A 25,869-nucleotide genomic window follows, 5' to 3' on the forward strand; every position below is an offset into this window, starting at 1 on the left:
TTATAAAAACTTGTTTTTCTTCCCTCCCTGTCCCTCCCTCCCCCCCAGAAAAAAAAGCGGGAGAGAAAACAACAACAACAACAACTTATTTAAAAACTATTTTTAGCTTACAAAAAAAAAAAAAAAAAAACCAGGAAGACGACTGAATTTTTTTTTTGTAATGTTTTTATAAGGAAATAGAATAAATACGAGCGTGCGAATTGTTTTTTTGTTTTTGTTTTTTTCGTTTACGTAATTCGAAAATTTAAAAATATATATATTTCGAAAAGAAAAAAACGAATCAAAACAATAATTAAACGATTAAACTGGATGTTATGGAATAGAACAAAAACAAAAACAACAACAACAACAACAACTGGACCATACATAATAAATTCACGCGTAACGATTTTTTTTTTTTAGTTTTACTTCCGCTGTGTAATTTTAATCACGTTCGTCGTATACGTTTGGAGGGAAATTTGTTTAAATACCCGCGACGGATTTCCCTACTACGCAGGGAAAAATTTTCCCTCAATAAAAAATTTATCGTAATGATTCGGATTACGAAAACACAAAAAAAAAAAAAAAATTTTTTTTTTTAATTTACGTGACAAAGCAAACGGAAACGGAAATATATTTTTAAAAAAAAAAAACGTATCGATAAAAATTTAAAACGGTTTCATTTTGATTAATTTATTATTATTATTATTTTTTTTTGTAATAACTATTTTCGACGTAGGAAATCTTATGAAATAATATTAATAATAATGATGATAATAATTTTTTTTTCAATTTAATCATTTACTGGAACGTGACAAATAAACGTTTTAATTAATCAATAAAAAAAAAAAATATTTTATTTATCTTTGTGATATAATGTAAGAGTAATAATAACGAAAAGGGAAATTTTACGCGCGTTTTCCTTTCCCCTTCCCCCTCCTCCCCTTCCCCTTCCTCCGTCATATCGAAATTCGACATCGTGGAAATTTCCATTTTTTTTTTTTTTTTTTTGTCGTTTACACTCGTATTTCTATGAAAGGTTTAAAAAGTTTTTTTTTTTACAAAACATGTAAAATGAAACAAGGAGATTTATTTTCACTTTTGCTTATCTTGATACCTCCCCTCACTTCCTCCCCCCTCATCGGGTGGTCTCCCAGGAAATTTTCTTTCTTTTTTTTGTGATCCTTTTCCTCACCCACTCCCCCCGCTTTTTCCCCCTTACGAAAATCTTCTTCACGTTTGAAACCTTAGTAATACTTAACGTAGGTAAAAAAAAAAAAATTTTTTCGTCGAGGGTTGATTTCCACACGTCACGTTTCGACGCCATTTTTTTTTTTTTTTTTTTTTTTTTTTTTTTAATAACCGAAACTTCCGTTTTCTCTTGTAATTTTGAAAATTAATCGCCACCGGAAATTATGGTAATCGATCGAAATCTGATAACGAATTATCGGTAGGGAAAGGTCGTTAATCCCTTTATAAAAAATTTACGTAATGTTTCCTTTTTTTTTTTTGTTGTTGTTGTTGTTGAAAATCCTCAAATTTTAAATTAATAATAATAATAATACCTTTTATTTATTTATTAGCCTTTTCCTCTCCCACTCACAAACTTATTATTATTATTATTATTATTATTATTATTATTATTATTACCATTATTATTATTATTATTATTATTATTATTATTATTATTATTATTATTATTACGTTAATAAAAACAAAAGATTAAGTCACTAATTATTTATTTATTTATTTTTTTTGTTTATTATTTAAAGAGCAGACGACGTAACCGGAAATTAATTAGTTCATCATCGTATTGTTTTGTCTTTACGTTTGTTAACGTTCGGTTAATAAAATTTTATTAAACGGGTCGCGAACGTAATAAATATTAATAATAATAATTTATGTTATTAATTTTATTTTAAAAAAAAAAGTAATAATGATAATAATAAATTTGTTGTTGTTGTTTTTAATTATTATTACGAGATCGTAAATAATTATTATTATTTTTTTTTTTTTAATAATGATATTAATAATGATGATGATGATGATGATGATGATGATGATGATGATGATAATTAAATTACATAAACTATAATAATGAGTTCAGTAAGAATTTGACATTTAAAAAAAGAAAAATGGGAAACTGAAAAAAAATTTATTTTATTTTATTTATTATTTATTTTTTTTTTACTGCTGTTGAGATGAGGGGAGAAGACGGGAGGGGAGTGAAAGGTCACGGATGTAAGAATGGTTTTTTTGGGGGGAGGGGAAGTAAGGGGTTGTATTGTATCGATGAAAAATTTAATTTTTTCCAAAAGAAATAATATGACGTTTTCGTAAAAAAAGAAAACAAGATGACAAAAATATCGAATTTTTTTCGGGGGGGGATAAGTGGGGGTATGTGGGAGAGAGGGGTGCAAACGTTTGAAATATTATTTACAGGTAATTTATTTTCCATCGTAGAGGATTTTTATATGACTCAATTTTTTATATTTTTTTGATATAAGTTTTTTTTTTTTTTACTTTATTTTTAACGTAAAATAAAATTTACGTTCGACTATTATTTTTCTTCTGCTATTTGTCGTTTTTTCCAAAAAGAAAAAAGGGGGGCGATGGAGAAAAATGTTTTCCCATCGAAATCTCTAGAAAATTAAAGTGTTTGTACCGTGAGTTGTAAGTTTTCGACCCAGGAAGAAAATTTTCACCTTTTGGGAGTTGTAGAAACAAATAAAATAAATGATTCGAAATTAAAAATTCTAATTGGGTTAAAGAAATGATGACGAAAAAAGGGAAGATGGTAGAAAGAGAGAGAAAGAAAAAGAAGAAAGAGAGAGAGAGAGAGAGATTTTAAATAAAAAAAACTTTAACCTCGATTTATCCATGATACGCACGTGTTATCAACAACAGTGAGTTTTTCATATCCACAAATGTGAAAAAGGAAGAAAATAATAATAATAATGATGATAATGATATAAAAAACGATTACGTTTAAACCGGATGTCGTGTGTGATTACAACTGCATTAACTGGAGATTTTAATTTTTTTTTTTTTTTTTTTTGAATCGAACCAAGGACGTGTCCATGAAAGCGGAGACAAATAATCCGAGAGAATGTTTAAAAAATGGTTAAATGATTTGTCGGGATGTAAGCTTAAAAGAAAAGAAAAGAAAGAAAAGAGAAGAGGAAAGAGAAAAGAGAAGAAGAAAGAAAGAAAGAAAGAAAAAAAAAATTTTGGTCCTTGATGAAGATAAAGTTAACAATGTCGAAAAGGTGCTCGTGTAACGGGATCGTGGAATATATAAATTTATCTTAATTTGACTTCTTGCATCCTGTTTAAATTTTTTTTTGTTTCTTAAATTATTACGAACTTAACTGTTGTTTCATTATTATTATTATTATTATTATTATTATTAATTTAAATTTTCTAACGTGTTTATTTTAAATTGTTTAAATTAAAAAAAAAAAAGTCAAAAAAATAATCAAAAGGTTATTATCCAGCATCTTTTGTATCTCCAGTTTTTTTGTTTGTTTGTTTTATTTTTAACTTGGTTATCGTAAGAAAAGAAAAAAAAAAATTTAATCACCGCCTTGTTGATACGTTTAAATACCTAATTGTTTTTCCCGGTAAAATTTGAAATTAATTCTACACTAATTCCACGACGTTTTATGTGAACGACGTCGATAGGAACGTTCGTAGAAAATGATGGAAATTTTTCGGGTGTTTATTGTTGTTGTTGTTATTATTATTATCATGACGGTTTTTTTTTTTTTTTTTACTTTCAGATATTTTATTATTGTTTTGGAATCGAAGAATGTTTTCAAAAGGCCAATAAATGAAATTTTTAGACATGGCAAGTCCGAGAAAGTCTAGAAAGACTTCGCTGTTGTCGAGGTAAGTAAATTAAATTTTTTTTTATACACGAGCGCGTTCGAATTTTTTTTTTTTTTTGGCGGGAAGTAATTATAATTAAATTTCATAGAGGAGCAAAAAAAAAAAAGAACTAAACCGGATATAAAGTCTTCTTTCGACTCACCGGAAATTCAATTTCGACTTTTACCATCTTTTTTTTTTTTTTTTTAAACCATTTTAATGATGATGGAAAGTAATAAAAAAAAAAAAAAATTTTTTTTTTTTTATCTAAAAATTCGAACGTGGTCGTCGGACATTTTCTATTTTTTAATGACGTAAAAATTTACGGTTGGGTTAATGTTTTATTTATTTATTTATCATTCGATGTTTTCTTTTGACAATTTTTCCCATTATTATTATTATTGTTTCCTCCTCCCCCTCTCCGCCGCCAATTTTCAATGGACGAAAATCCATAAATCGCGTTTTTTTTTATTTTAAAGAGACAAAGGAAAAAGCAAACAAAGTCGATCGTTTTGTAAAAGACACTAGTATTGTTATCATTTTTTTTTTTTACGTGGCAATAGATAATTTATAAAATTTTTGAACCGTGTAAGTAAGCAAGTTTGTGAGTACTTCATCGTTCAACCGTATAATTGAAAAAATAAATAAATTATGCAAAGTACGAATAAACAAAAGAAAAAATTATTTATCGTCGTGTCATTAGAATGTTCACAAAAATTTTGGGAATCGTGGAAAAAAAACAAAAAAAAAATTTGTTCGTTTCTTTCTCCTTTTCTTATTTTTTTTTATTTTATTTTTTTTTAATCTGATTAAAATCCGTGTCAGAAGAAGATAAAGTGGAAAAAAAGGAAAAACCGGAAAAGGTCAGAGAGGGGAGGGGAGGGAAATTAAAGGAAAAGCGTTCAAATAAAAAAAATAAAAAAAAACTTTTATGCAGATTTAGTGAGTATTAAGAATTTTCTAGGTTAACTCTCGTGAGGGGGGGGCGGAGTGGAGAGGGAGGTTAATCCTTTAAAACTTCCTCATCGGTAGCTTTACGAAAAAAGAAAAAAAAATTTTCCCATTTCCCGAATCATAACCGAATTTTGTTTTACGATCGATTCAATTCCATTTCCGGTTTTACGATTCGTATTAACGATCCACCCAAATTCGAATGAAACCTTGAAATTAACGTATAACCAGTTTATTTTTTTTTTGATTTATTTTTATGCGGGAGGAAAGAAAAATAAATTGATGAGGGGAGGTGGTGGTAGTGGTGGTAAAGGGTCACCTCGCGGGGAGGGAGTGGAAAGAGGGGGGGGCGTTAAGGAAATTTAGACAAATAAAAGAAAATCTCCGGACTCCCACTTTTTTTTTTTTTTTAATTGAATCGTTTTGTAAATTTTTTTTTTTTTTTGCTTTTATTCAAAGCCGTTTCCTTAGTTTTTGCTCGCGTCACGATGTTGTTTTTCAAGGACGCGGATTGATTTAAGTACAAAGTGCGTTCGTGGAGTCTATTTAAGGTCTTTATTCAGGTAGTAAAGGTATCAGGGCATACCCCCATAGTAGTTTTTTTTTTAGAATTGTTTAGCAAGATGATAAAATCAGGATGATTATAAGACAACCTTTTGTTGTTTGTCAGATTTTTAAATCGTTTTAATCTTTTTTTTTTTTTTAAATAAAATTAATGGTTTAGGTTAATGGATCGTTTTTAATCCGTTATTTTTTTTTTTAAACCGGAGCCCCTTCTTTCCCCCTCCCCCTCCCCCCAATCTCTCACTCTTTTATTTTTCCTTGACTTAAAGTAATAAAAATTTACTGAAGTTTTTTTTTAAAAACCCGGATAAGGTTTCCCAGTTTTTTTTTTTATTAATACGAAGAGTAGCAGACGATTTTTTGTTTTTGTTTTATTTTCTCTATGGATCGAAATTTTGATTTTTACATTTAAAAAAATGAAAATTTTACGCACGCGAAAAAGGGAAAATGGCGAAGAAAAAAACTATAATTATTATTATTATTTTTCTAAACGCGATGGCGATGATGGCTGATGATGATGATGATGATGATGATGAAAGTGTTGAAAACGTTTTTTTTTATTCTCTTACCTAAGTTTTCAAATATTTGACACCTTTTAAAAGAAGCTATTAAAATTTGCAGCGATGAGTCGAATGATAATAATAATAATAAACGGTGATTGTGCGTGCGTGCGTGCGCGTGTGCGCGTGTTGTTTGCAACATATTGCGTGTATTTGCGCGCGTTGAAATTAAATTGCATCAGTTTGTACAAACCGATTATTTTTTAAATAAAAAATGACAAACGATTATTTTTAAGGCCTTGAGACAATGCACAACAATTTTTTCGTTTGTTTGTTTGTTTGTTCGTTTGTCATCGGTTTTTTTTTAAATATTTAAATAAGTTATTATTAATGTTGCGACTTTTTTTTGTATCATTCTCGATAATTTTTTATTATTATTTTTTAAATAGAAAAACTTAACATAAAGGAAAAGGGGCAAACGCACACCAACCCCCCGTTTCCCTCCCCCCAAATCAAATTAATTAATTTTTTTTCTCATCGACTCCATTTTTAAAATCTCGTATAGTGTTTTTTTTGTTTGCGGTTGGTTGACTTTTATTTTTTGTATCATTCGAAATCGATCGTAAAAAAATTTATAGTTTTTGAACTTTAGGTATCGAAATACTCAATCACCTTTGTTGTCTTCTGAACAAATTTACCCCCCCGGCAACAAAAACTGACGCCAGTTTAATTAATGAATTTATTTTCTTTCTTTTTTTAACTCACACGAAATCCTCTAATTGACCGTTTTTTTTTTCTCAAAACAATATGTCTTTTTACGTTTTCCTTTTTTCATATCCATATTTTAATTTTAAACTCGTTTAAATAAATGTTTAGTTTATTACGACGTTGGGAACTTCTCTCCCCCCTTCCCCCCTCTCTCTCACTATCGGTGTGAACAAAAAAAAAAAGGTCGTTAAATTTTATAAATGAACCGGAAATAAAACAAAAAAAGAAATTTGTTTTTGTTTGTGGCCTTACGTAAACGATTCTGTTGGTAAACAACAAATGACGTTTGATTTTCGGCAACAAATCGATTATTACCTGCCACGACGTTTGTTGATTTTGATTTATGTACAACGAGACGATTGAATGAATGCGATTGAATAACTCGACTAGGTTTTCCTTTTATTTTACATCACGTGATCAAAAATTTAAAAAAAAAAAAGATGTTTCGGTTATATATTGAACGCGTTCACGAATTCACGGTTGAAATTTTAAAAATCTGGAAATTTTCTGGAAGAAGAGTTCGAAGGTCAAGAGAAGGAGAAAGCAATCGAAAAAAATTTTTTTTATTACAAAATCATTACAAATCGAGTTGGTAGGGGGGGGGTTGGGAGAAAAAAAATAAAAATTTATTTTTCGAATGATGATGATCAATGGTGGAAATTACGACAGGATTCACGACGACAAATTTTATTTCTTCGCAACTAAAAAGGTATAAATCGCGTAGAAAATTCTAGAAGGAAAAGAAAATTTTTACTTTACGACTTAAAGAAACCCCCCTCCCCCTATTTTTCTTTTTCAAAATATTGTCGTTGAGATGATTATGTAAAAAAAAAGAAAAAAATTACGTTTCCGGATAAATTTTCACGGTTAAATGCTCTTCAAACATGTCGAAACTTGTTAAGAAGAAAATATTAATAATAATAATAATAATGATAATAATATTACAAAACATCGGTGAATGTGCAAAAGAAAACGTAAAAAATGATTATTTATCGGCGACGACCTTGCAAAACCTGGAGAAAGGCTCCAGCGAGATGAGATGCATTCGCGCCTTTCATCTTCATTTAACAAAAAAAAAAATCGTGATATTTTTTAAATTTCAAGGTCGCGGCAACATTTACCCCTCCTTCCCTCCCGAATCCCGTGACTCCACCCACGACGCCATTTCCCTCACCTCCCCCTCCGTCCCCCAACTACCTACCTACCTACCCACCCACCTACCTTCCTCTCTGCACGTAAAATTTACGCACGTAAAAGTTTTTTTACATTGATAAGGATAAACAATGTACGTAACCTTTATTGATTTTACGCGGGTGTTGCCAACTTTCGAAAAAAAAAAACAAATTTAAACAGTCGAATCGTTTTTATTATTAAATTATTATTATTATTATTTATTTTTTATCGGTTAAAATCACATAAAATGTCGCGTAAAAATTTGAGCTTTAATTGAACCTTTCCAAAAAAAAAAAAAAATAATAATGATAATGATGATGATGATAATAATAATAAATCGTAACCGTCAAACCTTGGAAACGATGCATTTATATTACCTCGCTGACTAAATTTGTCATAGCTTTCGTGTCAGGGCCGACAACTTTTATTATCGAGAAGCTTTTTTTTTTTTTTTTTTATCAATCAATACGAACTTACCATCACTTATGTGATAATAACCATCGTCGTCGCCGCCATTACCCTTGTCATAAAAAACGGGGGTGGGGAGGAGAAGGGAGGAAAAGGGAAAAAGTTGAAAGAAAAAGAACGTTGGTGGTTGGCAGTATTGGAAAAAAAAAAAAAAAAAGTAACAGGATTTACATTATTATAGAATTTAAATTTTTATTTTGTATTCGATTTGTTCTCCAGTATTTTGTCGTAATGTTTTTCCAGTAGTACGTAGGAAGGATTTATTATTATTATTGTTGTTTGTTGTTGTTATTCAAACCGCATGGGAAAACAAAATCGATTCAACGGTTGTTTTTTTTTTTTCTTTTCTGGTCGTTGTTTAATTCACGTATTAGTGAGCAAACGATTCATAATAATAATAATAATAATATTAGGAATGACGATGATGATGATGATGGTGTGATTATTGAAATGGACTTTGAAACTTGATTTTTAAATTCCCTGGATCTCCGTTCCCCCCTTCCCCCGTCCCCCTCATCCCTTCTCCTTCTCCCCAAGACGAAAAAGATTTTTCTTCCGCGATCAGGAGCCATTAAAAATCCATAAATTTTTTTTTTTTTTTTTTAAAAAGGTAATCTGAAACTGTTTTACAGGTGTGTTGTTGTCGTTGACGTTGATGTTGACGTTTGTCACAATCGATGTTTATTAATAATAATAATAATAATAATGTTAATAATCGGATTAAATTATGGAATGAGGATCGATGAATGCTAATAAACGATTTGGAAAAAAAAATTAAATCTGGAGAATTTTTATTTTTATTGTTTTGTGTTGTTAAATGAAGAAGAAAAATTATTATTATTCTTATCGTTTATTTCCATTCATTAATAATAATAATAATAATAATAATAATAATGATGATGATGATGATGATGATTACTTTAAGGATTATATTGACCCTTTACTCTTTTCACTTACTCTCTCCTTCTCCTTCTCCTTCTTCTCACTTCCATAAAATCTTTCTCACCGTTATTTCAATAAGAAAAACGTTTATTTTTCTTGTTTTTTTTTTTAATTTTTCTTGAATGAATTTATTCCTCCCTCCCTCCCCCGTATCCCCCCAAAAAAAAAAAAATTTATCTAAGGAAAATTATTATTAATATCATTACTTGTTTCACATCATCGCGTGTGTGTTTTTCGTACAGTCGTTCCAGGACTGGAACTGGAATTCATCTCTTTAGTGATTTTTTCTTTTTTTATCTGTAATAATAATAATAATAATAAATTTTTTTTTTTTGGAAAAGACGTAAAAAAGGTTCAGGTGGTAAAATCTACAACACCGAATTTTACGAGTCGTGTAATTAGATAATAAACGTGAAATCAAATTTGATTTCTTCCTCTCTCTCTTTTTCTCTCTCTCTCTCTCTTTTTCACTCTCTCTTTCTCTCTCTGTCTCTCTCTCTCTCTCTCTCTCCCCTTCCTCCTTTTCCCTTGCCTCACATTTTTTTTTTTTTTGTTCTTTGAATTTAGGTTCCGTATAAAAGGTCGCAGCATCCGCATCGGAAGTAATGGACCTCTCAAATCCCAAAAGTAATTTTTTTTTATTAAAAAAAAAAAAAAAAAAAAACGAAAGGTCGTCGGTTTTTTTTTTTCGATGCGAGATCCATTTTAAAAATTTTTTTATTTTTTTTTGAACTTTCACATTTTCTTTTTCCCCCTCCCCCTCCCTTTCCCTCCTCGCCCCCTTTTCCTTTTTTTTTTTTTCATAACAAACGCAAATCATTTGAAAAATTTCACTCCGATCGTTACGTAAACTTCAGCACACACACACGCACTCACAAAAATTATTATTATTATTATTGTTTTATCATCACGACCATCATTGCCATCACCGCCACCACCACCACCACCACCACCATCACCATCATTATTATCATCATCACCATCACGGTAATAATAATATTAATAATAATAATAATAATAATCGATTAATGGTTTTTTCGAGGTTGGTCCCGGATATTCGGGTACCTACCTGACTCATTTACCTTCTTCCTTTCTTCATCTCTCTCTCTCTCTCTCTCTCTCTACCCCTTTTTTATTTCTTTTACAAATAATCAAATGATGTAAATGGTAAAAGTGACACGGAGGAAAGAGAAAGAGAAAGAGAGAGGGAGATGATGATGCTAATGTTTTTCAACAACCGTAGCTGGCAGAACTTCCATCTCCGTTTTTACATCCGTGTCGGTCGGTCGGTCGGTCAGTTTCCATTTCAAGGTTTTTCTTTCGGGTTATTATTTTAATTTTAATTTTTTTTTAACGTTCAAATCATTTTTACGATTATTATTTTGTTGTTGTTGTTGTTGTTGTCGTCGTCGTCGTCTTTCATTTATTATTATTATTAATGCTACCATTAAACTTTCTTTGTGAGAGTATATATATATATATATGTATAAGGTCGTTTGTAAATTATTTTTCAAGGACGTAGTACGAATATCGTGTTATTATTAAATCGATATAGAAATGTACGTTCACGCACGTACACACGCACGCACGCACTCACGCACGCACGACGGTTTTCACTTTTTTTTTTTTTTTTGATTATTTAGTCTGTTAATGTAAAAGGATTTTGACTTTCCCCCGAACGGTTTCGACAACATCATCATCATCATCATCATCCGCGTCTGTACTCGTCGTGTTAACGTCAAATAAAAGTTTAATATTTGCGTAAAGTTCAAAAGGTTAAAATATTCTTTTACTTTTTTCCCGCATGATTAACAGTCACGTCGACAGCAGCAATTACTGACGCGATGACTCTCGGTTCACAATTGAGAGGAAGTTGGGGGAAATTAAAAAAAAAAAAAAAAATTAACGATTCCGATAAATTTGTCATAATCATCATCATCATTATTATTATTATTTTTTTTTTTTTTTTACAGCAGCGACGGCGAAGGAGGAAACAGTTTGAAAAGCGGTTACGATTTCGACGAACAAGAAATAGAAAATTTAGACGATGCGAGAAAAGTAATAAGAGAATTAAAGGAAAGATGTAGAAATCAAGCGCAACAACTTCTTCATTGTAAAAGAAGAGTTAAAACACAAGTAAGTGTTTTTGCCATTATCATTATTATTATTATTATTATTTAGGCGCGATTTTCGAAAAATTTAAATTTTTCGTGAATTGATAATTTCAGGATGAAATGGTGGCACGTTTTCAACAGGAGAGAGCGGATCAATTGAAAGCTTTGTCGTCTCAGCTTTTCTTATTCGAAGCACGACTCATAAGAAAGCAAAAGGACATAAGTAACCTGTTGTCGCAGAGAGACGTACTCATAGCACGTCAGCAACAAGCACTTCATATCCTACAACAAAGACTGGTCGAAGCCGGAATTGAATCTCCACTACCAGACGTTTCTTGTTTCATAATTGATTCACCGACGGGAGATACAAATTTAGACTCGTTGAATGACAGTGATAGTGCCGTGGTTCTAGAAGAGGGAAACGATCACGAACCTAATTTTCCAAGATTTCGGTCGGGTTCGGATAGCGTGACTATAATCAGAAGTGTTTCCGATGCCGTCGAACCGGGTGGAAAATATTATTCCCTGAGGAGATCAAACGGTTTTCTCAGACGTCCGGAAGTATTAGAAACCGTTTATAGCGTCGAAGAAGATGGCGACACGGATGGTAGCACGTCGAATTCTAATACGGAAATGAAAAAGGAATACGAATCTCCGATGATGAACGACATGATGAAATCCGATTTGTCATCATCATCATCATCGGAGAGTAAAACAACGACTCCTCTCTCGTCGAAACGTTTGCTTTGGAGCACGTCGGGAAAACTTCAAGCTCTCTACGGTAGTTTTGAAAGACTCAATCATTCGTCATCTTCCACTCCTAAAACATCCTCGATAACGGATAAAAAAGATGAGCATCCGACAAATCATGTCGTGACGACATATAATCGCGTCATGAGCAATCACAGATCCGTGACGAAACCGAAAGATGTCAAATATAAAAGAATAAACAAAGCCAAATCGAAATCTCTCGAAGAACTCAGAGGAAGACTTAAAAATTGGGTTGACAAAGGAAGCAAAAGCGTTGGAGCTTTTGATCACGCGGATCCTTAGTTTCTTTTCTTTTATTATTATTATTATTATTTCTTTTTTCGTTTGTTTGTTTTTTTTTTTTTTTTTTTTCGAAAAATATTTTGTTATAAATTTTCTCGTTGGGAAAATCTGCCGAACGCGCGGTTTTTCATTTTGAGAAAAATTATTTAAAAAAAAAAAAAAAAAAAGAAATTTTTTTAAAGTTACCGACGAAGTGAATTTTTTTATAAATTTTTTTTTTTTTTTTAATTTTTAAGCTTAAATAAATAAAATAAGTTTTTGCAATATTATAAATAAATTTTGTTTTTTTTTTTTCTTCAACCTTTTACTATATATGTTAATCCTTTTTAATACTTGATTTTTTTTTATTATTAATTATATTATAACAAACGCCTGAGAAATATTCAAAAGCCTGAAAAAACGGGAAAAATACACGAACGTATGGCAAATTGCATAACCGCTAAATGTTAGGCGTCACTTTTTTTCCTTCGATTTCATGCTAGTTTTTCGGTTTGAAGTATCAATGTATGATAATATTTAGGAGGTTAGATTTGCTCGTTGTTAAGCGCCTTAGAAAACGAAAAAAAAATACGTAATACACGAACGTATGGCAAATTGCATATTCGCTAAATTTTAGGCGTCATTTTTTTTCCCTTCGATTTTACGCTAGTTTTTCGGTTTGAAGTATCAATGTATGATAATATTTAGGAGGTTAGATTTACTCGTTGTGAAACGCCTTAGAAAACGAAAAAAATACACCAACGTTAAATTGCATACCCACTAAATGTTAGGCGAATTTTTTTTTTTTTTTACTTTAAATTTACTTTCCGTCTAAGTTAATCGTTTTAAATAGTTTTTATTATTAATATTAATTAATTACTTAAAATAAAGGATAATATTTAACGGGATAATTAATAATTATTAATAAAATGATTGTTTGATTGAAAAATTTTTATTTAACTTTATATTTTTTATATAAATTAAATTCACATAAAAATTTTTCCTGAGATTTTTTTTGTTATTTAATTTATTTACAATAAAAACAATACTACACTCTCGAGTATGATAAATTTTTCATTTTTTTTCCCCTTTCACTAAAAAAAAAAAATTTTCACATGGCAAAAAATAAAAAATAAAATAATTAATTACATTTTTTATATATATATATATATATAAACAAACATAAATTTAAACGAGCAAACTTAAAAAATCAAATTTATTAATTTAATAAATTTTTATTGCTTACTTACTTTTTCTTTTTTTTTTTTTTTTTTGTCTAATCTAATGTAAATCGACGTAACTTTAATTTAATAAAATATTATTAAATTTTTTTTTTCCCCGTTTATTTTAAATGTTGTTTTAAACATAAATCATCCGACGATTCGTTTTTTATTTTTTTTCTTCTTCTTCCAGTTCCCAATCCCCGTCTCCTCCATCCCAACCGTCCCAATTGTTATTAATGGGTTCGTTGAAATCGACGTCGAATTTCGTTTTCGATGGATTTATGTTGAGAATTTGAGTTTTGCTTATAACGGGTTCCATATCGTGAAAAAAATCTATATCCGAATTAAAAACGTTGTTGGAACTCGTCGTTGAACTTTTTATATCTAAAAATGTTATGTCGGAATTATTTCTCAACGTTGATGACGTTTCGTCACTTTTTGAACTTTCCAATAATATTTCCGATGTTTTTTCACCAACGGTTTCTTTATTATCTTCCTCTTGTTTCGGTGGATTTTTTTCCGTCTGAAAAAACAACAAAAAAAAAATTTTACTCCATCAAATTTTTTTGGGGCGAAAAAAAAAAAAAAAAAAAAAAAAAAAAAAGAAAAAATTACCGGCAAATCCCAATCTGACCAATGTTCGGTTTCTCCTTCGACTTCTTCTTCTAAAGTTGTCGAAGAGGAATTTCCTTCACCACCATCCGGACTCAATCTTTCGGGCAAAACGTGATTTGGAAATAATATTTCAGACGGCGGTTTTATCGAATTTTCTAGAATATTTTTCCCTTTTGATGTAGTATTCGCGTCTTTGGGTGATGTGATTACATGCGAATTCGGCCTTCCGTCTGTGAACAATTTTAATCTTTTCCCACCTATGACGGTCCCACCTCCCAAAATTAAAACTAATTGTGATAATACTTTAAGAGTCATACTAACTAAATCGTCATTAACATCTTTTATACCGAGTAACAACTGAAATAAAAAATATTTTTTTATAAAATCTTCGACAAAATTTAAAAAAATAAATTTTGTGTGATCTGTGGAAATTTTTTTTTTTTTTTTTTTTTTTTTGATCACCTCAGGTAAAATTTGATGCTTTAATTGTTCCGTTGTGAAAACGTGAGAGAACAAATGAAAATGACTTAAAAGAATCATTCTTATTTGTATATCTCGAACGCAAAATATTTTAAGTAATTTAGGTATTAAATAACGTTTAAAAACATCTTCTGAAAATAAGGCAAATCCTTCACTCATTTGTTTCTCATCTGTAACGAATTCAAATTATTCTATTCCATCTTATAAACAAAAATAAATCAAATTTTTTTTTTATTAAAAAAAAGAATCTAACCAATTGATTTAGGTTGTAGTAAAACAGGAAGAAAATGTTTTTGAGCTGTGGCATCTAATAAAACTACTCTGGAAAGTAATAAAGAAGCCAATTGACATCCCACTACTTCTTCCGGTAATAAATTCAATTGCTCTGTCAATTCACTGAAATATAAATTAATCGAAATCATTAAAAAAAAAAAAAAAAATAACGAAATAAAATTATCATCGAATGAAAGATGTTTTTTGCAATTTTACCTGAAAAACTGTTCTTTTTCATCGTTTGTTTTCAATGGTAAATTCAATAGAAATTTAAATATTTTAATAAAATTGTGATTAAAAAATGGATGAATTAATACTTCAGATAAATTACTCCTATTTTCCGGATTTGAATTTTGTAGATTTTTCCTGCAATAATCTTTAAAATCTAATAAATGTGGTATTTCATCTTCTGTTTTTTTTTTAAGTAATTCTTCTACCAATATACCAAAAGCATATTTGTCAATGCTTTCAACATTAAATTTAATACTAGAATTAAGAGAGTCTTCTTCCGGTGAAATCCCTTTTTCATACCTACTATTTCTAATGGATTTTAAATATGTCGAAGTAACTTCACTAAACCTGAAAGCGAAAAATGAAAAAAATAAAATTTTAATATTTCTGGGAATTTGTTATTTTTCCAGGCAAAATTAAAATCACTTTTTTAAATATTCTAATCCTCCTAATTTCCATGTTCCTTCTGGAGTTACATATAAAGATGCGGAGCAAATGTTATTGTGAGACGATTGAGCTTTTTCATGAAGGAAAATAATGGCAGATAATACACTATGCAATCCTATACATATTTGCAATGTTGACTGACTAGTTATTATTAAATTTAATGGTTTGACTTCTTCTGTTATTAAATGATATTTATTATTTTTTTTCCATGAAGAAATATACTTTACTATGTTTGGGTGCCTATGAATCATTAAATTCTAAAATAAAATTAAAAACATTAACACTTTTTTTTTTTTTATAAAAAATATTGTTTTAGAAAAAGAAATTTATCTATTATTTACTTTTGAAAGTTTTTCTAAAAGCATTTTATTAGATTCCAACCCTTTTGCTTCACCAACAAACGCCGAATATTGAGAAACATTATTATCGATATCTTTAGCATAATGCAGAGTCCAATTATCTGTAACTTCTAAAGATTCTTCTTCCATATCAAATTTACAACTGCGACTTTCTTCGTTGCCCATTGCATTGCTCAGTTTATAAAAATTTTGTACTAATAACTGATAGTAATTTATTAAACATCGTTTCTATTAAATGCGACGACGTGACAAAAAATTATTGTAATAAAAACATTGAGATCTCTGATATGTGACAAACTTCATTAACAAGTCACACCTTCGACATAATTCCCTTGAAGGAAGTAAACATTTTAATCTATTGCCACGATATGGAGTAGTACCGAATTTTATATTGTGCCTTTAACTTAAAAAATTTAAATTTAGTTTTTTTAATTTTTTTTCGAAATGGACGAATTTTTTGAAATCCTTGACTGGCCGGATAGTAGTTATTCATCTATAAAAACCGGATATTCCTGCAATATTCAAAATAATGAAAACGAGAATAAAAAGAATACTTTGCTTGATAGTAATGGTTTTTCGAAGGATGATTCGAACAGCGTTTTAAAAGAAAATTCTCAAAATAATACTGTGATTTGCAATGAGCCTCAATCTAGTTTTAATTTAAAAGATCCTCCTGATATTAATGAGATTTTGGAATTAGATGAAATAAATATAAAACCCACCCCACATAATGTTAGTGTTCTTAATGCTGCATGTCAAAAAGTTTTAATAGAAATGGAAAGTACTCTTCTTAATTTACTTGAAAAAAATCGTGCCGATCAAGAAATCGTTTTGAATTATTTAAATTCTAATGAAAAACCTACTGTGAATAGTGAACCAAAGAAAAAAACTTTTAGCAGTCTTTGCATTCCATTTTTTAAAAATGAATTAGGTTATCCTCCACCTCAAAATCAAGATGTAATAAGAAAAAAGAGAAATCATAGTCATTTATCTGTTGAAAGTGTGTATGTGTCACACATTTGGAGTCCCAAGGATTCTAATTTATTAGTTAAAGCTGTAAATGAAGAGCAAAAAGAAAAATCAAATGGTAAATGTATTGATGCCAATTCAATAGATTGGATGAAAATTTCAGCTTCTTACATGAATGAAAAATTTACCGATTCAGAATGTAAATCCAAATGGATATTACATTCAAGTCCAAGTGTGAACAAATCTCCTTGGAAATCCAATGAAATTAAAAACCTAATGTCTATATCGAAGAAATATGGTAAACAAAATTGGGATGAAATAGCTATCGAATTAGGAACAAACAGAACAGGTTTTCAATGTTGTGTAAAATATCACATTCAACAGAATAGAAATGGCAGCAGGTGGTCCAAAGAAGAAGATTCAGCTTTAATATCATTAGTAAAACAATATCAAATTAAAGATTATATTCCATGGAAAAAAGTAGCTTGGAACGTTGATGGAAGAACACTTAGGCAATGTTACGAAAGATATAATTACCATTTACAAGACATAAAAAAGGGATATTTTACAAAACAAGAAGATTTTTTATTAGTTTATTTATATTCTCAACTTCACAATTTTAGAGAAGTTGGAAAATATTTCCCCTATAGAGTCCCCCCTCAAATACGAGCAAGGTATGAATACCTTGTCAAATCTGCGATGCCAAAATTTACCAAAGAAGAAGATAAATTATTAGCAGAACTTGTTGTGAAATATGCACGTAACTGGAATAAAATAAGTGAACATTTTACAAACCGTTCCAAGCTTCAATGTAGAAAAAGATGGGCCGACATACAGAAAGAAATCAGTCTTAAAGTTAAAAATGATAATGAGAGTGACAGTGATGTTGATAGCGTGGATTTAATATCCGATGAAAATCCAAACACGGAAAAACAAATAAAATTAGATGCAAACGTTTTAAATCCATCGTTGACTTCGAGTTCGAGCAGGAAAAAAAAACAACACAGTTTTTCTCCCGAATATGTGAATTTAATGAACTATTGCAAACACAGTTACAAATTTTTATTCGGTCCGAAACCACGACAACCCACGGAAGACGCAGATAAAAAACTTTTGTGCGATAATTTAATAATTTCAATGAAAAGTTTAGGAATCGAAAACGTTAAAAGTTCTTTCGACGTGTCCGCGTTATCAAACGATTGCGAATTTGACGCAGAAGATGTGGAAACATTAAAAAGAATTAAAAAAAGCGAGGAAGACAACGAAACGGAAACGGAAATCGAAGTCTGTCACAAAATAATACCTCCCAATTACGTGACGTTGGTTGGCGCGAGAACGTTGACTTTAAACAAAGGCAAAATAAAAAATCTTTGCGAATTTTACAAAAAAGACACGAAATCGATTCAAACCGGTTTTTCGGACAACGAGAGAATGTTATTCAGCGATGCTAAAAAATTATTCAAATCGAGATTGAAAACGTTGTTTGCGTTTCCGTTGATTTTGTCGAACATTTCGCCGAACGTTATCGATTTGAAAAATGTAAAAAAAGGAAAAGCGAAAAAAAGCAAACCCTTGTCGCAGAGACAAAGGAAAAATCATTCGAAAATGATGAGAGCTCATAAGAAATCATCGAGCAAAGTTAAAAAAATGATAAATAAAATTATTTCGGATCAAAAATGCGAAGAATTACCTGAAAATGACGAAACGGTTGGGAAACGAAACGAAGCAGACGAAAAACGAATCAACGGTGACGAAAGTACGACGATGACGTCAAGTGATTCGAACGTAACCAAAGTTAAAAGGAAAAGAGGGCGACCGCCGAAAAATTTAAAAAATGGCGGGAAAAAAATTAAACTATCAGATTAAATAATTATTTGTTTTGCTGCAATTCGTTGGTGGCCATTTTAAATATAAAAATATTATTAAAATCCATTTAATTTGTTTTTTTTTTTTAAATCGAATTTTCCTTAATCGTTAAAATATTTACGATGAAAAAAGAAAAAAAAAATTAAAAAATAAAAACTTATTTAATTTAAATGTAAAAAATATTTTATCACAAGACGCCATTTTGTTTTAAAAGGTAAGACTTAAAATAGTAAATGTTGTAAATTTTTCGTTTAAAACGAAATATTATAAATAAAATCTGTAATATTAATTAATTAAAAATTAATTAATTTAAAACGAGTAATTTATTGATATAGATAAAAAAAAAATTAAACTTACTTTAATACTACGAATCAAGTCGAACGATTTAAAAGGTTTTGTCGATTTCCTTGACCCATTAATTTTTTTTGCAACGTTTTAAATGGGATTTGTATCAGTAATGAAAAACAAAACGATGATATAAATATTATAGTTAAACTTCCGAAGAAATAAACGATCTGAAACAATTAAATCGTTAGGAAAATTGCATTTATTAAAAAAAAAAAAGTTTAAAAAATGTCAACAAACCATTTGTGTAAATTCTAAATGTATTGGATTTTCAAGATTTGATACTAATAATATTATTATTAACGGTGTTAATAAATATGTCGGATAAAAAAGTTTATCCAAAGTGTTCCAAGTCGAAAATGATAAAATTTGTTTAATGAAACCTAAAAAAAAAAAAACAAAAAAATTCGTTTTTATTTCGTTACGTTTTTTATTTAATTTTAATGACGTCATTTATATTATTATTACCTCCGTGATCGGTACAACAAGCAAATACTATCCATGCAAGTGCCAAACTCCATGCCGTTCGACTAAATGCATTGTAAAGTAATTTAAAAATCATTGATGACCCAATATCGTTGCCAAATGTTGCCCAAATACCACATAATATGGCTAACAACCAGGATGCAATAAGAGTTGTCTAAATAAAATAAATAAATAAAATCGCTTCAATAAAACGTTTATTTTTAATAACAATAATAATAATAATAATAATAAATTACCCTGTTAAATTTTAAATCTTTATTTACATCAGCTGTTAAATAACCACATATCATACCAACAAGATAAGGTCCAATTCTTGACCATGGTGAAAATGTAAAAATATCACGCGATATTTGTAATTCCCTGTTGTTAATGTTAATAATAATAATAATTAAAAATAATTTAAAAAATGATGACGTCATTTAAAAAAAAAAAAAAATGATTTACCTATGATTTTTCCAATAATAACCGTTAATGGCGGATGATAAAATGATGAGTGCGACCGATAGAAAGGAAACAAATTTCCAAAATCTATAATAAATTTAACTTTTAAAACTTTTTAAACTTTCACGCACGTACACGCACACGCACACACACGCACTTTCTCACCTTGTCGATAATATTAATATGAATAATCCCAAAAGGAAAAATTGCATGTCAATGGCCAAAAACCAACTCCATGAAACGCACTAAAAAAAAAATTATTGAAGAAAAAAATTTTTTTTTTTTTTTATTATTTCTATTTCAAATTTAAAAAAAAAAAAAAAAAAAAAATGGCGACTCATGTTATACCGTTTCGTTTTGTTTAAATAAATTATTTATGTAAATCGCGTTTCTCCACCATATTTTCCGACATGTTTCATCATCTTCACTCATCATATCGAACAAACTTATTTGTTTTGTTATTTTCAAACTTATCATAATCATTCCGATTGTTATCAAATAACCGGGTGTTAATCTGAAGGAGAGAAAAAAAAGAAAGTTTTTCATTTTAAATAACAAACATTAAAAAATTTTTTTTATTTTTTACTCACCGTAAATAACGTTTCAATGTTGCAAAACTAAATTCGTTGACTTTTTTTTTAACGCTAAATTTTTTTTCACTTTTCAACCATCCTCCATTATATTTATAATATTTAAATGCAAGAGAAAAACCGTTTGTAAATAAAAATGTATCCGTTGATAAACTAACGTGTGGTAATGTATAATTCGAATTTAATTTATTATCTGACAAAAAAAAAAAAAAAACAAAATAAATAATAAATTCTGTATATAATTGTCAATCGTTGGAAAGAAAAAAAATGGCGGAAAAAAACAACAACAACCTGAATGAAACGTTAAATAGTAAATTGTATACAACCAAATGAGCCACGTCATTCCAAACAATCGTATACCGTGTATTATTGATAATTCTTTATTGTTGTCGTCAACTTCCGTTTTGGAAAATAATAATTTTGTGTTGTTTTTTAATGAAAAACATAACGAAAGCCCCGTGAAAATATTTTGTTTAGGTTCTTGTACGTAAATTTTCGGCGTCGTTTTTATTATGTGTATCGGCATCGGTTTATGTTCGGAATTGTCTATTTTCAATTCGTAGCCTGAAAATTTAACAAAAAAAACAAATGAATATCCTGATGATGATGATGATGATGATGATGGTGGTGGTGGTGAGGAAGATGATGGTGATGGTGGTGGTGGTGGTGGTGAGGAAGATGATGGTGATGGTGATGGTGAGGATGATGATGATGATGGTATTGGTGGTGGTGATGATGGCGGTGGTGATGAGGAAGATGATGGTGACGGTGTTGGTGGTGGCGGTGAAGAGGATGATGATGGTGGTGGTGGTGGTGGTGAAGATGATGATGATGGTGATGATGATTAAAGAAAAAGAAAACACTTACAATCGTTTAAATTATTATCCTCGTTCAACAATTCAGAATTTTCAATTATGTTTCTCGCTTTTAAATTTTCCAAAATTTTCTTATTATTATTATTATTATTATTATTTTTAAATTCTAAATCATCGACGGATTTTCTATTTTTTACAGGTATCCAAACGTAAATTTCATATAAAGTTCCAGAGACGACGAGTATAAAAATCAAAGTTCCAACTAATCTGCATGTAAATAAATCAATCGCATATAATTATTATTATTATTATTATTTATATTATTTCATTTAAAAGGAAAAGTGAAAACAAACATAAATTTTTTTTTTTTTTTTTTAAATGATATTTAATGTGTTTGTTAAGAAGAGAATTTATTTATTATAAAAAAAAAAAAAAAAAAAAAAATTCCTTCGAGGGCTTGTAGGAAGTAAACAACAAACGACATTCAATTTATTTATAATTTTTCTTTCTTTTTTTTTTAATAACAACAACAAACACTAGTGAAAAAATTTCATTTCCTTTTTTAAATATTTTTCTTGAAAAAAAAAAAGACTTAAGGCCGTTTGTCGTTGTTTGCACGTAGTAGAATATTTATTTAATTATATAATTAATTAAATTGCAAAAATTTTTATACGAATAATTTTTAACGTACCAAAAAATCAAAGGTTTTGGAATTTTTTTTTAACGGTCAGCCGTTAAATTTTTAAACGACAGCAAATAATAATAATAATGATAATGATAATAATAACCTTACCCTAACGTAATTGATATCGGACTGTACGTCCAAGATAAATTATCTTTGACAAGACGATTCGTTTCATATTCGAGTGTAAAATTATATAAATTTTTAATGGCGAGAGGATTATTACTTCCCCATTCCGATAAAAATGGTTTTAAATCATCCGTGTTACAAATTAATGGTAAACATAATCCCAAATGAATTTTATCCAACGACTTTTCCTTAAAACAAAAACAAATTAAAAATTTTATCCATTTCCTTCCCACCATTTTCTCCTTCCTTCCTTCCTTCCTTAGTGACACGACAAATTTTTTTAAAAAAAAAAAAATACCTTTTTCGAATGTTGATCGTTATTTTCTTGTTCCAAATTCATATTATTTAATTTAAACAAACTCATACGAAAACCAACTCTAAATGGAGGTTCGTAAAATTCTGTCGATTCTTTTTCAACAGGATTTGACGTTTTAAATCGACATTTTGAATGTTTTCCCAACCAATAATTATTACCCCATGTTAAACCACCACCGGGTGTACCGCTCGCATCGAGAACTTGAAAAAATCAGAGAGAGAGAGGTCAAAGTTCATTTATTATATCATTTGTTTAATAAAAAATTAAATTATTATTATTATTATTATTATTTACTTACGTTCGAGTGCCCAATTTTCATGTTTTTCAATACCCTCATAAATTTTTTTCAAATGATTTATACATGTTATTTTTCCAAATGTATTCTTTCTCGTTGCTATTTCCGTTAAACCGTATAACGGATATTGTGATTTTAAATAATCGTTACAAAAAACTTCTCGAACCTCGTAACAAAAACAAAATAATAATAATAATAATAAAACTGAAAATTTATCATTCATCATTTAATAAAATAAAATTAAAAAAAAAAAAAATTATATGATAATTATTATATAAACGTTAAAAAGTCAATGCCGACACTAAACTAAACTAAACTAAACATTTCTTACTAACAAACAACAACAACAAGTTTTACGTCATCCCCCTCCAACAAACGAAATTCTATTTGTTATTCTTTCCATTAAACTGAAATTTTTTTTTTTTTTTACGTAACTTATCAAAACGCCATTTTTAATTATTTTTGCAATCACACTTCAAATTTAAAAAAATTATTTAAAGTGTACGATTGAGAAAACGACAACCACAACAACAACAAACAACAAACGATATTTACCCTTAATAATAATAATAATAATAAATTATTTAATTTAAAATAATCATTCGTTAGAGTGAACACTTTGTTGTTGTTGTTAATTTATTAATTACAAAACAAACAAAAATTAATTAAATTTATTTTATAATTTAAATTGTTTATTGTTACGCATTACCATACTTATTTGTGATGATGAAACGAGGTAAATTTTTAAAGAGAATGCAGAAAAGTTGTAACAACATCTTGTTTTGTGTGTGTGTGTGTGTGTGTGTGTGTGTGCACGTTTGTTATCATGACGATTTAAGAAAAAAAAAACTTTCTATTTTCTTGTCGAAGTCGAAAAGAGAAAGATTCGACCTCGTAATAAACTATTACGTAACGAAAAAAAAAATAAAAAACGATGGAAGGAAAAAAAAAAAAGAATTATTTCATCGTTAACGTTTCCGTTACCATCGTCGTTAGTAACGTTATCGGAATAAATAATAATTTTTTTTACATTCGTTTCTACGGTTGGAAAAAAAAACGTGTAAATAAGTCGACGGTCGCGCTCGCGGTGGGAAAAAAAATAACTACGTTTTTAAAATTAACGTGGCACGATGAAATAAACCATTTTGTATTTATTACATTATTACAGGAAGTAAAATTTTTAAAACTTGTTTTTCCTTTCCATTTTCATAAAACTTTTACCATACAAAAAAAATTCAACGGTTTGTCGTAAACAATAATAATAATAATAATAATAATAATCATTAAATAGATTTCAAAACTTTATAAACTTAAATAATTATAAAATTCATTCATTTTTAAAAAGTTTTAACGGTCTTGACCACAAATGAGAAAAATTTTATTTTTTTGTTTTGTCTTCTAAATTATTAAAGATATTAATAAAAAAAGAACAAAAGCAACTTTTTAAAAATGATTTATTATTAATAGAATTTATTAAAAATTCGACGAGTAATTAATTAATTAATTAATTAATTTCATCTGAAAACCGTTACATAATCGGCCATTTTTTTTTTTTTTTAAACAATTTTAAATTACATAATAAAAAAAATTTATATTTATAATATCGATCGATAAATTCTTTTTATTATTTTCCATAGAGTAAAAAAACAATTAAAAATAAATAAATTCTCAATTTATACATAATTAAAAAAAATTTTTTTTTTTTTTTTTCAAAAATAAAATTCAATTAAATTTTTCCTATTTTTTTTCTTTTGCCATAAACCGTCATTTCCGGTTTATTATTATTATTATTAATTTGTTTTTAAAAAATTTTAATAAGTATTTTTTTTTCTTGTGTCATCACATTTATTTTTTAAATAAAAATAAATAAATTTTTTTTTTCTGTTAAACATTTTTATGTATTTATGTATTTATATAAAAAAAAAAACGATAAATTTTTACATAAAATTATGTACATAAATATTTATTTATATATCATGTAAATCTTAATTAAATTTTAAAAAAATATTATTTCATAAATTATAATTTCATTTTATCATTATTATTATTATTTAAAAAAAAATAAAATAAATTTACTTGGTGCCATTCAATCATATAATAATAATAATAATAATACAATATGAATCAATTTTTTTATTCTTCTGCTTAACAAACGACCAAAAAAAAAAAATTTACAAAAAAATGAAAAAAAAAAAAAAACAAATAAATAAATAAATGATGACGTCATGAATCCACCATCACATCATCAAAATAAAAAAAAAAAAAAACAAAAGACCTCAAACCTCGATGATCTTGCCTTGTTATGAAAAAAAAAAAAAACAAAACAAAACAAACACGACAATTTTATTATTATTATTATTATTATTATTATTGATTAATAATTATTTATTTATTTATTTATTAATTACATTTTCCTCCCCATTCAAATTTACATTTAAGAACAAAATTATACAAAAGGAACTCTTTATATATATATATATTATTAATTAATATATTATGTAAACGATAATAATAACACAGGTACTATATATTTATCAAATTTTTTTTTAGTAATAATAATAATAATGATGATAATGATGATGATAATAACGCCATCAAAATTTTATCGGTTTTTTATACGTTTGTGTGAAAACAATTTTTAAGTATTATTATTATTATAATTTAATTTAATTAAATCGAGATTTTTTTTTTTTTAAATTGTCGAATGTTGACATTAATAATAATAATAATAATAATAATAATAATAATAATAATAATAATAATAATAAATTCCTCATCATTTTATTAATAATAATAATAATAATAATAATATTTTATTTAATATCGATCGAGGAAGGACTCAAATTTAATTTTATAAACGTAAGTGTAAAAGAAAATAGAATAAAATAAAAAAAATGGAAGAAATTTACGGAAGAAATTTTATTATTATTATTATTTATTATTATT

The 25,869-nt window shown here is 28.1% G+C and overlaps 4 protein-coding genes across 4 annotated transcripts; 2 read left to right on the forward strand and 2 right to left on the reverse strand.

The window, feature by feature from the left end:
• Positions 1–10,243: 10,243 nt before the first annotated feature.
• On the forward strand, positions 10,244–12,382 carry Phum_PHUM431700 (uncharacterized protein; the record flags this gene model as incomplete). Its single annotated transcript, XM_002429340.1, has 3 exons — positions 10,244–10,257; positions 11,189–11,351; positions 11,444–12,382. The coding sequence occupies 3 exons, from the start codon at positions 10,244–10,246 to the stop codon at positions 12,380–12,382; spliced, it is 1,116 nt and encodes a 371-aa protein (XP_002429385.1).
• Positions 12,383–13,750: 1,368 nt separating this feature from the next.
• Phum_PHUM431710 (protein-associating with the carboxyl-terminal domain of ezrin, putative) lies at positions 13,751–16,154 on the reverse strand (the record flags this gene model as incomplete). Its single annotated transcript, XM_002429341.1, has 7 exons — positions 13,751–14,107; positions 14,200–14,556; positions 14,662–14,849; positions 14,933–15,075; positions 15,169–15,531; positions 15,610–15,870; positions 16,012–16,154. The coding sequence occupies 7 exons, from the start codon at positions 16,152–16,154 to the stop codon at positions 13,751–13,753; spliced, it is 1,812 nt and encodes a 603-aa protein (XP_002429386.1).
• A 279-nt stretch (positions 16,155–16,433) lies between these two features.
• On the forward strand, positions 16,434–18,824 carry Phum_PHUM431720 (uncharacterized protein; the record flags this gene model as incomplete). Its single annotated transcript, XM_002429342.1, has 1 exon — positions 16,434–18,824. The coding sequence occupies one exon, from the start codon at positions 16,434–16,436 to the stop codon at positions 18,822–18,824; it is 2,391 nt and encodes a 796-aa protein (XP_002429387.1).
• A 371-nt stretch (positions 18,825–19,195) lies between these two features.
• On the reverse strand, positions 19,196–23,326 carry Phum_PHUM431730 (uncharacterized protein; the record flags this gene model as incomplete). Its single annotated transcript, XM_002429343.1, has 13 exons — positions 19,196–19,339; positions 19,410–19,552; positions 19,638–19,809; positions 19,892–20,015; positions 20,100–20,183; positions 20,262–20,341; positions 20,445–20,610; positions 20,687–20,879; positions 20,978–21,250; positions 22,410–22,500; positions 22,611–22,828; positions 22,927–23,089; positions 23,297–23,326. The coding sequence occupies 13 exons, from the start codon at positions 23,324–23,326 to the stop codon at positions 19,196–19,198; spliced, it is 1,881 nt and encodes a 626-aa protein (XP_002429388.1).
• Between the last annotated feature and the right edge of the window lie 2,543 nt (positions 23,327–25,869).

This window comes from Pediculus humanus, genomic scaffold (assembly GCF_000006295.1).
Source record: "Pediculus humanus corporis 1103172108197 genomic scaffold, whole genome shotgun sequence".
Taxonomy (NCBI): Eukaryota; Metazoa; Arthropoda; class Insecta; order Psocodea; family Pediculidae; genus Pediculus; species Pediculus humanus.